Below are 11,982 nucleotides of genomic sequence, written 5' to 3'. Positions count from 1 at the left end.
TATTCAATTCTAAGCACATTGCCGTTTCTGTACTTTTAACCACTTCATGCTGTTGTTTTGTAGTCGTTATATTGCAGACAGTAAGAAACAATGAAATCATTAAGACTTGGACTAGAAATCCTAGCTTTGATGAAACACCCAGAGTAAGGGAGAGGACTGAGGAAGATACAGAATTATCTAGCACCCATTTAATCCCACCTATTGCGGAAGTATCCCGGAATCACTCAAGAGAAGAAATATTAACAAAGAGGTTACCTTGAGAGTCAAACAGTATCATGTGATTTCTTCCATGAGATTTGTCTCATTGGTCTATCTTTATGATAAAGTTTCCTGGGATGAACTGAAAAAACAAACAAAAAACGTAACTAGGGAGCTGGTTTGACTGTTAGCTGGCCTAAAGCGGACTTTTGGAAAATCAGGTCGAAGACATAAATTTAACGTCGAACTTACTGTTTTGTTACAAAGTCATACCCAAAATGAAGTAATTGAATGAATTAGGTTCAGCCTTACAAGTTACTACCATGCTTCATTCACCACAGTGTAGAACAAGACAGACCTCTCTAATTTGTTGGGCTCTGCCTTAATGGAGTATGTCTAACATGGCACAGCTAGAATCTTCACAAATAATTTAGCAAAAATGCACTTATGGTTTATTGCCTCGATTTTCAAAAAAGCCTTATAATCTTTTAGTGAGTGATTTCTTTTGCCGAGTTGGGATTGTGATCACCATGGAAGTATCAGGAAAGTTCTGACTGGGGGAGACCCCATCAGAGTGCTCAGAACAGCCAGCTTTGGGAAGGTCGGAGCAACAGGGCACAGAATCTCCATCCTGATGCCAAAGAAGCGTGTTTGGATGGGGATGGGGTGGGACGCACTCCCCCGTGGCTCTCTCCACAGGGTCTTTGAGTGGCACAAAGCGACTTTGTAGAACTCCACGTTCATTTGGAAATGGAGTTCTGTCAGTAATAAAGTGAGCCCCAAATGACTTCAGTCTCTGATTTTTATGAGTTCTTAAATTACACTCTGGTTTGTGGAGTCTGAGATGAAGGGTAGTATTTTGTTCATTTTTTTAATATTTGTATGTACATATATAATCAAAGGTATTTGTTGACTGCTTCGACGATACTGAATGCTCTTAACTCTCTCTCTCTCCCACCTCAGCCCCTGCTCCCCACCTTCTACCCTGTCTCCAGCCCCGTAGGACACCAGTCCTGCAACCAGACTGACTGGAGCAATTGCCTAAACTCAGTGCCTCACTTTTTTTTTTTCTGTAAAAATTAAGAAATAACAGAACCTAACTCAGAACTTTCATAATGAATAAAGAGGAACAAATATAATGCTTAGAACACTGCCAAGCATCTATGAAGTTTTATTTTATTATTACAATTTTAATTATCATCTATCACCTTTCTGTAGAATTGTTAGTAGTATTGACTGGCATTCTCATTGTGGAATGGATTTTTCTTGTAGATCTTCAATGGAAAGACACCATGCAGGAAGATACTTACATAGATTCTTCAAGTGCTTATTTTAGCTATTATTCCAAAGATTTTCTACTCATTAATGGTCTTATTTTCAAAGCCTCATAATCCAGTTTTCTTAAAAATATACAGAAATTAGCTTTGGCATGTGCTAGATGGATCATTCTGTACGTAGATGATACAAAAAATCTGAAAAAAATAATTCATTCAATTATAGAGATTCCATTTTCGGCTCTGAAAGGTGTTAACTTTTTCATATCACTTCATATTTCTGGACCACTTTTTAGTTTTATATTCAGTAAACTATTACATTAGGAATCCTTCTTTAGGTGCTCGTTGTTATGAGAAAAAAAAAAAAAAACCCAAACCTGTTCATTTTTGGGTACACGCTGTATCTCATTCTGTGCTTCAAATCACTATACACAAGTGGTAAAACTTTTCATAACAAAGGTTTAATTAGAATGGTTAATAACTATGATTTCCAAAGTGTCTGAGTCAGCCTTAGTAATAATTAGGGAGTTTTGTTCCATACAAAATGCTTTATTTAACCTTCATGCCTTCATTCAGATAATTATACAAATGCATACAGTTAAGGTTTAAACTCTATTTCGGTTCACAGCTCAATTCATAGGAAAGTTGAATACAGAAAAGCAATGCACCAACAGAATATGTCTGAGACACCATTAAAAACGATAACACTTGTTCATTTAAATCTCTGAGAATAGACTGGAATAATCATCCTCTGAGAGAATCTCATTAGGAGGGTCTCCCTTTACATCATCATAGGGCAAAAAAAAAAAAAAAAAAAAAAAAGAAAGAAAAAAGAAAGAAAAAAGAAAAAAAAAAGAAAATCACCATTTTACAGTAAAAGGAAAAAAGCTCTGAATATATTTACAATACATACACTATACATAAATACAAGAACAACACTTACATAATATTAATAAACTTATAACAGGGGTTGCCTAAACACTACAGAGTATATAAATGCAGAGGAAACTATTGGGAAATTAGATCTTTAGATAAGCTGGAGAAATAAATTCATTTGCAATTAAAACTCTGAACAGAAAACCAAATGAAGATCTAAGAAATGAACACCTTTGCTTGCCAGCATCACTGAGGGGGGAGTGGTGGTGTCCTTTAATGTGTAGGACCTCCTGTGGGCATTCTAACTCTCTGGGATCAGAGACCCAAGAGTCTTTTGTGAAATTACATCTGTTAAGTGAGTAAGACGCAGCACATCTATTCAATTTGCTGTTCAGAGGCTTTTGAGCCTAGAATAACTGTTTTGTAAAGTAAAGGACGTTTTTGTATTTTTCCACAGATGGATCTTGTGATCCAGTCATCATGTATAATGAGCAAAGTGTCAAGGAAAAGGAAAAAAAAGATACCTGCTTGAATTGGCCAAAGATGCTATTTTTCTTTATTCCCATCTATTTTTTTTTTCAAATATGAGTGAGAGATTTATTCAGAAGAACGTGACGTCTGAACTGACCCCCCCACGCCAAGAGCAGCGTCTAGACTACTACTAATTATAACTAGGTCATTTTAAGTGGCAGGTGGGTATCTTGAAGGTGGTCTGTTCTCATCGTTTCACAACACAGAAAGTTCTGAGTACATTCTTCAATGGACAAACATGAATCTGCTGGTTTCTTTCTTTTTTTTTTTTTTTAAATGAGCATGTTATGATACACATAATTGCATTATGATGTAGGATGACATAATACATAAGACGATGTTTTCAAGCTGGTTTTGGAAGTAGTGATCTCGCATCCACAGAGAGTTGGTTTGCCAATGATGCAATGTGTCCCACATAGACATGGACGAAACAATACAGCCACCGTTCCATGGGCGGGGGGTGGGGGCGGGGAGATGGTGATTTTTTAAAAAATGGATTTTTAAACACAACAAATTGCGGACAGACAAGTTGATAGGAAAGAGCCTTGAATATAGGCACCAGTGCCCCAGTTCAACAATACCCATCCAAAGTAATGAAGCTTGAGGAACAAAATATATATTGCTGTCTAATGTAATTACAAAATCCTGCAACGGGAAAACTAGAAACACAAGTAGGGCAAAAGCATTTCTTTGTAATGTTTTATGCCTATCTTTGGAGCCTGAAATTAGCAAAGGGAAGATGTTAGTGTGTCCCTAAAATGTCTTACTTTTTGAATACTTGAGCATTTTGACTAGAATTTGACCCAAATCCTATCCTCCTCTTCACCCTCATTTCTCCCCAAAAATGAATCTCTGTCAAAGTCTTGGTGGGCCCACTTTGGAAAAAGGAAGATTGTGTTCACCCAGTCCCTGGTTCTTGCTTTGCACAAAGGGCAGACTCTGTGGTCTCAAACGTTTACAATTTCTAGAGATGAAACCCAGAAAGAAAAACAAAGTCCTGATGTGACTATTGCCACTATCCATCTCTTTCAACTCACTTCAAGTTGTGGTTTGGTTGTTGAGAAACTGTTGCTTGTGAAACCCAATTAATGGGGGAAGAGAGCCCCTTCCTGCGGCAGCTCGTGCACACAGAACACTTGCTCTCAGCATAGAAGGGAATTTGTTTATACAGGTTTTATCTCTTCCCTCGCCAAGGAGCAGGGAGAAAGACCATAATTCAGGAGATTCATTTTCAGAAGAAAGAAACACCATGAGAAATGACATTCTCTTGATGTTTTCTAAGCCCATTAGTATTTCCATGAATCAATAGTGTCAGGGAGCTTGTAACACCGAAAAGGGGTGGGGGTTGACTCCTCTGATGTTGGACAGCTTCTTACACAAAATTCAATTAAACTAACAACAATACTATAATCAAATTATCCATAAGGCTATTTAAAACATTCTGAGGTGGTTCCATCAGGTGAGAAATCGGAAAAGGCATTCTCCGTTCTCTCTCATTGCTCAGCATCTAAATGGTTGTGATTGCCACCCCAAAAACAGCCACCAAGAGTGGGCTCTGTCAGTAACTATGCGTTCGAAGGAGGTGAAGACTTCAAATGCAATTTGAGCAGATTCTAGAAGGTCTGCAGGTGGAAAGGTTTTTACTCTGCCTACAGAGAAATATGGGGAATGGAGAAGACCCACTATGGCAACATGCCACCCACTAGGGAAGAGTGCTCATGATTTGGGATCTCTAGGCCAAACATTTGGGAGGAAAGTGACAGGTTCAGGGAGACTGGTCATTGCTGTTTGTTTACAATGATCCTTCATGCATGATTTTCCAGGAAAGGACTGATTTCAATCTTACCTACCACTGTCCTATCATGTGCTGCCTTGTACTTGGAAATAGGACTACCTGGCCATAAAACAATTTCAGTGAAAAACAGGACAACATGGCTGCTGGGAAGGCAGGTACAGTGTAGTGCAGGGGGAAGAACCCCGGCTGCAGAGCCAGAGGTATGCGGCTTCACCTTCCCACTCTGCTGTTCAGGGTTTCTGTGTTTGCCGGTGACTCAGCCAACTCTCTCTGTGCTTCCATTTCCCAACCATGAAATATAGACCTGTCTATGGGTTAGTGTGTCCAAAAGTGGTCTAGGTGAATGCTTGGTGTAGAGTAAGGCTTTAAGAAAGAAGAGCTATTGTTTGCATGGTTTGCTGAAATTTGGACCTTCTCACTTGGTACTTCTAGACACCTTGCAGAAAGCAGCCCAATCAGAAGACTTGACTTTGGGGAGATTAAAGAACCCAGCACCTTTCCTTTGACATTTCATTCGTTCTTTGACACTCTATCCTGACACATTTCCTTCTTTCTGAAACTTAGAGGAGGAAACGGTTGATGATTTCCTAGACCTGGTCTGGTTCTAGAGAGGTATGTAGATCACTACCTATCAGGGTGGTCTTCACTGTCTAAAGCCTGAGTGTTTAATCACAGTTAGACTTTTAAAAATTGCTTTTATCAAATGTTTGGCCCTGAAAGAATGTAATTTGACTGGTAGCCCTCAATAGCTTGTTTGGGTGGATTTGTGCTCTGAGATGGTAAGGCTGGACATTTCCAGGGTTCTTGTCTATTCATATAATCGCAGTGTATATTTCTATTCATGACTCCATGTCTAGAAGTAAAATAATCATAGGAAAAAGTCGGGAAGTTCTGAACGGAACTCTGGTAATTTCCCGGACCAACTCCAAATCTTGGTTAAAGCTAGGCTGACCGAGTGTCAGCAGTCTTCAGTAGACTTTTTAGGGGAGAAATGATGGTGTGGATATTCATTCCAAAATGGTTCTGTGTATGATAACAGCAAATATTAGGGAAAAAGGAAATGAAGAAATGTAAAGATGAATCTGTGCCTTTGATATTAGTGGACAAAACAAAGTAGAACAAACAAATCTCTCTAGTGTTTTGCTCTAAATAAATCGGGCTTTTGTTAACTGAGCAACGCTTTTTTGAGCCACGCACAGTGCTTTGCACGTTTGGGGCAAATCCGTGAAGTTTTTATCTGACAATTATAATTGCCTTATGCCAGAATGTATGTTGAGGAGAACCTTAACATTCAGATTTGCATTCTGACGTTCTGTAAGTAAGATTAAATTAAGAAATATTAACATAAACAAGATTAGGAATATTTAAAAGTCACAAAAGAATTTTTGTGATTATGCGAACATATTCAGTTTACTACGTGCATATATTTAGTCGGTGTGTGTGTGTGTGTGTGTGTGTGTGTCCAAAGTGTGGAGGAAAAACCCAGTGTAATGAAGAATTATTGCTGTGTAAAAGTATAGGAATATCTCATTGGTCATAATGTCTATTGACAGGCACTTTCAGCTTTTAATTCATTTCTGAAAATGGGCATTAGCTTATTCCTATTGCCAGTGTAGATTCATTTAACATGTGGCCATAACCATAGCTCTTCATCTTGTCAACATGTAGCTACTCTCCAAACTCTTCATTCCCTCTGCAATTAAACAAGAATAAACACCTCACCGTTGTTTTGTTTTCCGTTCTCGTCAAGAACTAGTTCAAAAGGGGAGCCTGGGTGGCTCAGTCCGTGAAGAACTAGTTCATCGAGGAGGAAGATAATGGAGAAAAGAGAACAATTGCTAGAAGCTTCTCTTGAGCACAAGTAAAATCCGATGCAGCTATTTCCCCCTTTCCAGGCAAAGACATTTTGAATTTGGAATCAGTTGTTTGCAACTTAAAATGACTTCATTGTGTTTTAAACCATCCTGGCTAAATGGAGACGAGTGGCCACTCCGTTTTGTCAGAGCACAAGGAATGTGCTCTGCCAAAGGAGAACAGAGTTCCCATGGCAATATTGCTAATTGTAAGATATACAAGGCATATCTGAACAAGTTTCTTTTTTTTTTATTGTGATGAAAACTAGAAGCTCTTTTTTTTTTCCCAACATACTTCATCAAACTATTTACAACCTCTGTAAAATTTGCAAGTTTGAAAATACTTTTCCACTATCACATATGTTTACGAATACAGCAAAATATTTTCACTCTATTTTTTTTAAAGATGCAGTATCCTCCTATTTCATTTTCTTACGAAAATCTGAATTTCTATTGCAACTGCACAGTATTCAGCATAAAGTACCAATGGACATGGGTCGCTAAACAGACATTACTCTATAATGAAGCTGTGAAAATATAGCATTTTTAAATTTTTATGTACACCTCTTAACTATAAAATGCAGGCAAAGTCATATATAGCATCATAAGCTGATTCCCTAATAAGGTAAATAACTTACATCTCTAGATAGCATGGATTATTACAAATTCATTCTTTTAAAAAAAGTTCTTTGTTGATATTTGCTGGCCCACTGGCTGCCATGTGTGTGCTGGCATGTGTGTTGGGGGTGCCTGTATGGGTAAGTGGAACGCAGTGTGGGGACAAGCAGAAATACATACGGAAGACACGACTTACCAAACCCCTTTCCTAGATGAGACCAAATCAAATGGAAAGACTAGTTTTAATGAGATGCTCTACCTGGGAAAAACTGAAGGAAGAGATCTGGGCAATGAAGTTAGAGAATACATTTACCTCCTCCATGTACAGGCGTGAGTGCAGAGCGGAAGCGGAGGCTGGGCTATGGACTATGAGTATTAAGGCTTCCCGGGCCTAATGTGATCCGTGGGAATTCTCTCCCGCTCAGTCCCTCATGTGAAAACTCAGCGTGTCGTGGGTGCTGGCATTCTGAACACTGCTGAAACTGTCCGTCCTCGTTGTGTGAGGACACCTTTATAACAACATCGTGGCCACATTTCTAAGCAGTCATAACAACAGGACAAAGGCGATTAGTTAGTATATCTGAAGGCCTCACCTTACCGGATTTATTCAATGGCAGCTTTGGTACGTATAATAAATAAAGTACAGAATAAGGAATACTGCATCTTTATCCATATACATGTCACTGTTCGAATGAACTGATTTCAAAGTGCAGAATTATATTTACGTTTAAAACACAAGTGGCAAAATTTGAAGTTAAAAAAAAAAGTGTATAAAAGGGAACACAATCTTTGTATAAGCTATTCCAAATTTCAACCACAAGGAGAATGGCCTTTCTAATCCCCTAGAACTGGCATTTGTAAACACTGTAGCATCTTATAAGTTCTTTCCCCCTCACCATCCTCTTCCTATTTTCCACTTAAACTCTCAAGTGAATAAAAAGTGCTCTTTTTAAAAATGCAGTTTGTATTACTGTTGCTCCACTGCTTTTGAAAATAAATGTCCTATAGTGTTTTGTCGAAGGGACGGCAGGCAATAAGTAGGATACTCCTTATGGGAAAGCCATTAGGAAGTTTAGTCTAAACGTCTTAATAGAACTTAAGACAAGCCATCAAGCAGGCTTCCCGGAGTCCACACATAACTGACAGGATGAGGCCGGAGGCCGATGGGGAAGCGTGAGGCTGCTTCCTAACAACTTAAGGTCAGAATACGGGGAGGGAATCTGTTAGAACCTCAGGGTAACCTGTAACTTTTCAAAGAACGTTAACTGCCTTGAACTCCCATCTCTACAACGCACAGAGACCTCCAGGCCTCCTGCAGCTTCTCAAGCCACCACGGCAGTCTGCGGAGAAGTTCTCAAACACGCGCCCATGTCCAACTGCGAACTGAACAGCTCCAGAGTTAAAACCAAAGAATGCTTCTAGTTAGGGGATGGACAAGTCCTGTGGATTCTGTGCCTTTTCTGGTGTTCATCATCTCCTACTGTGCTTTTCTAAAAGAGGCTAGGATGGACACAGATGAAATGAGAAGGCTTCTCCACGCCCGAAGATACTCCTACCTGAAAACCCAATTCCTTCTCTCCCCAACCGCTTTCCTTTCCGAGGGGAAACATTAGTAGAAAACTCACCAGGGAGAATTTGTTCTGTTCCAGGACGAGCCCTGGGGAAGTTCCAGTCCTGGGGTGAGATCAGCAACTCACTCACTCACTGTTTGTGCTTGGATCCCTCTTTAGAAGTATCGAGCGTGTCAAGGGGGCAGAGGGGGGTTGGGAGATGGCAGAACGCCGACAGTTTCAGCGGTTAACTTACCATCTCGGTCTGATTTCCACTCTCAGAGGGTGAGGAGAAAAAGCTCACTTCCCTGAACCCTTCCTATGTGATCAGAGAGGTGCAGCCCATTTAGCTCTGTGCTAAATTTAAATCAAGCCGTCACTCAGGAAACTCCCACTGCCTGTCAGTTCTATGAATTCTAAAAACCATTTCTACCTGTGACACTCTCAAGACATCTCTTTGCACAGAAGAGATCGGCCCATCCTCTGAGAGCAGGCAGAATGGAGTCAAGTCTACACCGCTGCTGGGCGATTCGCCTACTGACTGCCAGCCAGGTTCCAGGACCAGGAAAAGCGAGGGTGGCTTGGTTGTGTTGGCCACTCTCCGTGTACTTTGCCAATGACCAGGAACCAGTGCTAGAATGCAGCAAGAGACCTTTTTCTACCCAAAATGGTCACAGGCAATAAGAAGTAGGAATTGTATACAGTACAGATAAAAAAACTTTCCAGTTGGTAAAAAAACAAAAAACAAAAACACCCCAAAAAACCAAAGAAAACAAAAAAAACAACCCCCCCCCAAAACAAAAAGCCAAAAAACCAAAAACAAAACAAAACAAAAAAACCACACACAAAAAAACAGTGCTTGGTGGGTAATAGATTATGTAGCAAAAAAAGTTATTTATCAATAGACTCGAAGCCCTTGTTCGAGGGAAATTGCCTGATGAGTTTTTCAGACCTGGCAGAAAATGCAGAGCACATAGTTTTTGAAGATAGAATTTGACCTGAACATCATTATGCTGTTGCTTGAACATTTAAAACAATTCCTTTTAATACCATCCAACATGAATTGTCCTTGTTTCAATGATTTATCGTTCCTTGCTTCATCAGAATAAGATTCTCTGAATTAGGGGATGATCCTAAAAAGGACAGTTCTGCCACAGGAAATTATTTCAGAATGTTCAAACATTTTAAAAATGAGCTAGGAATATTGTGAGGTTAATTTGTGCAATTCCCCAAATCAAGTGTTTGTAATTAAAATACATTGCAAAGGTCTATGCTGGCAAACTTTTATATCTAAGCTATAAAAAATCTTAACAACAACAACAACAACAATAACAGAAAAAGTCACCAAGCCCCTTAGCCACGTACAGCTGAAAGAAGAACAGCTTTTAGTGGGGGAAAAAAAAATATGATAATTTTTCTGAAAGAATGCTTGTTGGTGATGTATTGCTTTGTTTACTGTATACTGCACTAGTCGCAAGAAAGGCTCATAATTTTAGGGGGTTGACGGGACTGTCATCTCCCCTCACCCTCAGCACGGAATGAGTGGGTTCAACATCCCTGTCTGTGTCAACGCAGAACCCCTGGGGTCTGATACAGTTTAGAAAATGAAATCTGTATAGAAGAACCTAATGGAGAGTCACTTAGCCTTGGCTCTCCAAGTGAGGAAACTAGCACCATGTTAGGCTTTCCTCGGGGAGCACTCCCTTTCCACTGACTCGGTTCCAAGGAGGACTGACCCCTTAACCCAAGGGTTAATTCCCTGCTATGCCTCCTTGGCCTTTCTGTTCACCAAATAACTGTTTTCAAACAAGAAAAGGGGAGCATAATCTTTAATTGTGGTATTCCACCAAGCAGGACAACAAAATTAGCAGAAAGATTACCTCAGTGCTGTCCCTGTAACCAAGACCGCTAAACCACTGGGGTGTTTTTTACAATCCCTTTAGTAAGTATGAAAATTGTGGTAACGTGAGTCCTCAGTGAAGTTATTGTAGGAAAGTCCTTTTATTCATTATTGCTTTTCTCCTCAAGAGGCGCTTTATCCCATCTCTGCTTTGTCTGATTTTTCATGTTCACTGACTTTGCCCGAGCAGCCCCACCTCTTACCTTGGTGCCAGTGTGTCTAAGAAAGTTTTTTTTTTTTTTTTTCCTTCCCCCTGATTCCTTGTAATCAAATACTAGGGGCAGGAAGAGATGATGCCTAGGTGACAGGACACTGCGATTTGAAGTGGGGCAGTAGTTTTTTTTTTTGTTTGTTTGTTTTTTGTTTTTTTTTTAAGACAGGCTCTTCCTATTCAACTACAGAACACCTCGGTGCCGGTCCACGCCAGGGCAGACGCTGGCACTACGCTCCACCTGAAATGTCGCTGCCCCTCTGCTCTGACAGATGAACAGAACGGAATCGAAACAAAACAGAAACAATCAACGACAAACAAATGAAAGATTCAATGTCGGTTTCTCTTCAGGGCATGGCCTAAGGACAAGTGGCAGGTGGCGCGACTGCCAAGGGCCGCCTGAGTGCCCCTTTCTTTTCAGGTCATGGAACTCTCCAACAGGCTGCTTCTTCTCTACTTTCATGCTGCTCGCTGGAAACAGACTGGATGTGTGTTCTAGCTTACTGAGACAGGAACTAAAATTTCAGTAAAAAGAAGGGGGCAGGGTGGGGGGGGGTGCGGGAGAAGAATCCCAATCTGAAAGGTCCTGCTCTAGCCATCGGCTGGTGATAGGTGACCTTTAAGGGATCGATAACAAAACGTCTGACAGCTCAGAAAACGTACAAGCTACAAACATCTTGAAACGGCAGAGTACACGGCACGGGGAAACAGTGCCTGTCTCTTCAGCGTTTGTGTCACGGATCTCCCAGGCCAGCGTGAAGACGTTTCTCGTGCAGTCGCGATGGGGGTTACCTTCAGACCGAAAAGGAGAAGGGTTCCTTCTTGTTCCTGCTCTGGTTTCAGACATCGTGGGATGGTGACGCCCTTTTGCGTTAACACTGTGGAGGGGATTCAGCCCTGCTGAATGGGGTGCCGCTAAGAGACCCAGCTCTTACGCTCAGCTGGACGGGAAGCACTCCTCACACCAGCATGTGCCTCCGGCGGTGCAGGGCCAGGTGGTCTGACCGGGAGAAGCTGCGATCACAGTCCGCGCACTTGAACGGCTTCACGCCGGTGTGTTTGCGGTAATGCCTTGTCAGCTCGTCGGAGCGGGCGAACTTCCAGGTGCAGCCTTCCCAGGTACACTTGTAGGGTTTCTCTCCTGGAAGAAAAAGGGACACACGCTTTGGGTGCTCC

At 40.9% G+C, this 11,982-nt stretch overlaps 1 protein-coding gene across 3 annotated transcripts in view; it reads right to left on the bottom strand.

Moving 5' to 3' along the window:
* Positions 1-2,000: 2,000 nt before the first annotated feature.
* Positions 2,001-11,982, bottom strand: part of KLF12 (KLF transcription factor 12) — a 441,551-nt gene continuing 431,569 nt past the window's right edge. For all 3 annotated transcript variants that reach the window (XM_059144589.1, XM_059144587.1, XM_059144588.1), the window contains one exon: positions 2,001-11,947. In XM_059144589.1, coding sequence (XP_059000572.1) covers positions 11,766-11,947 — 182 coding nt within the window. In that variant the 3' untranslated portion in view covers positions 2,001-11,765. The remainder of the gene's footprint in view (positions 11,948-11,982) is intronic.

The sequence above is a fragment of the Mustela lutreola genome, chromosome 13 (genome assembly GCF_030435805.1).
Source record: "Mustela lutreola isolate mMusLut2 chromosome 13, mMusLut2.pri, whole genome shotgun sequence".
Classification (NCBI taxonomy): Eukaryota; Metazoa; Chordata; class Mammalia; order Carnivora; family Mustelidae; genus Mustela; species Mustela lutreola.
This window is presented reverse-complemented; position numbering and strand designations above follow the sequence as displayed.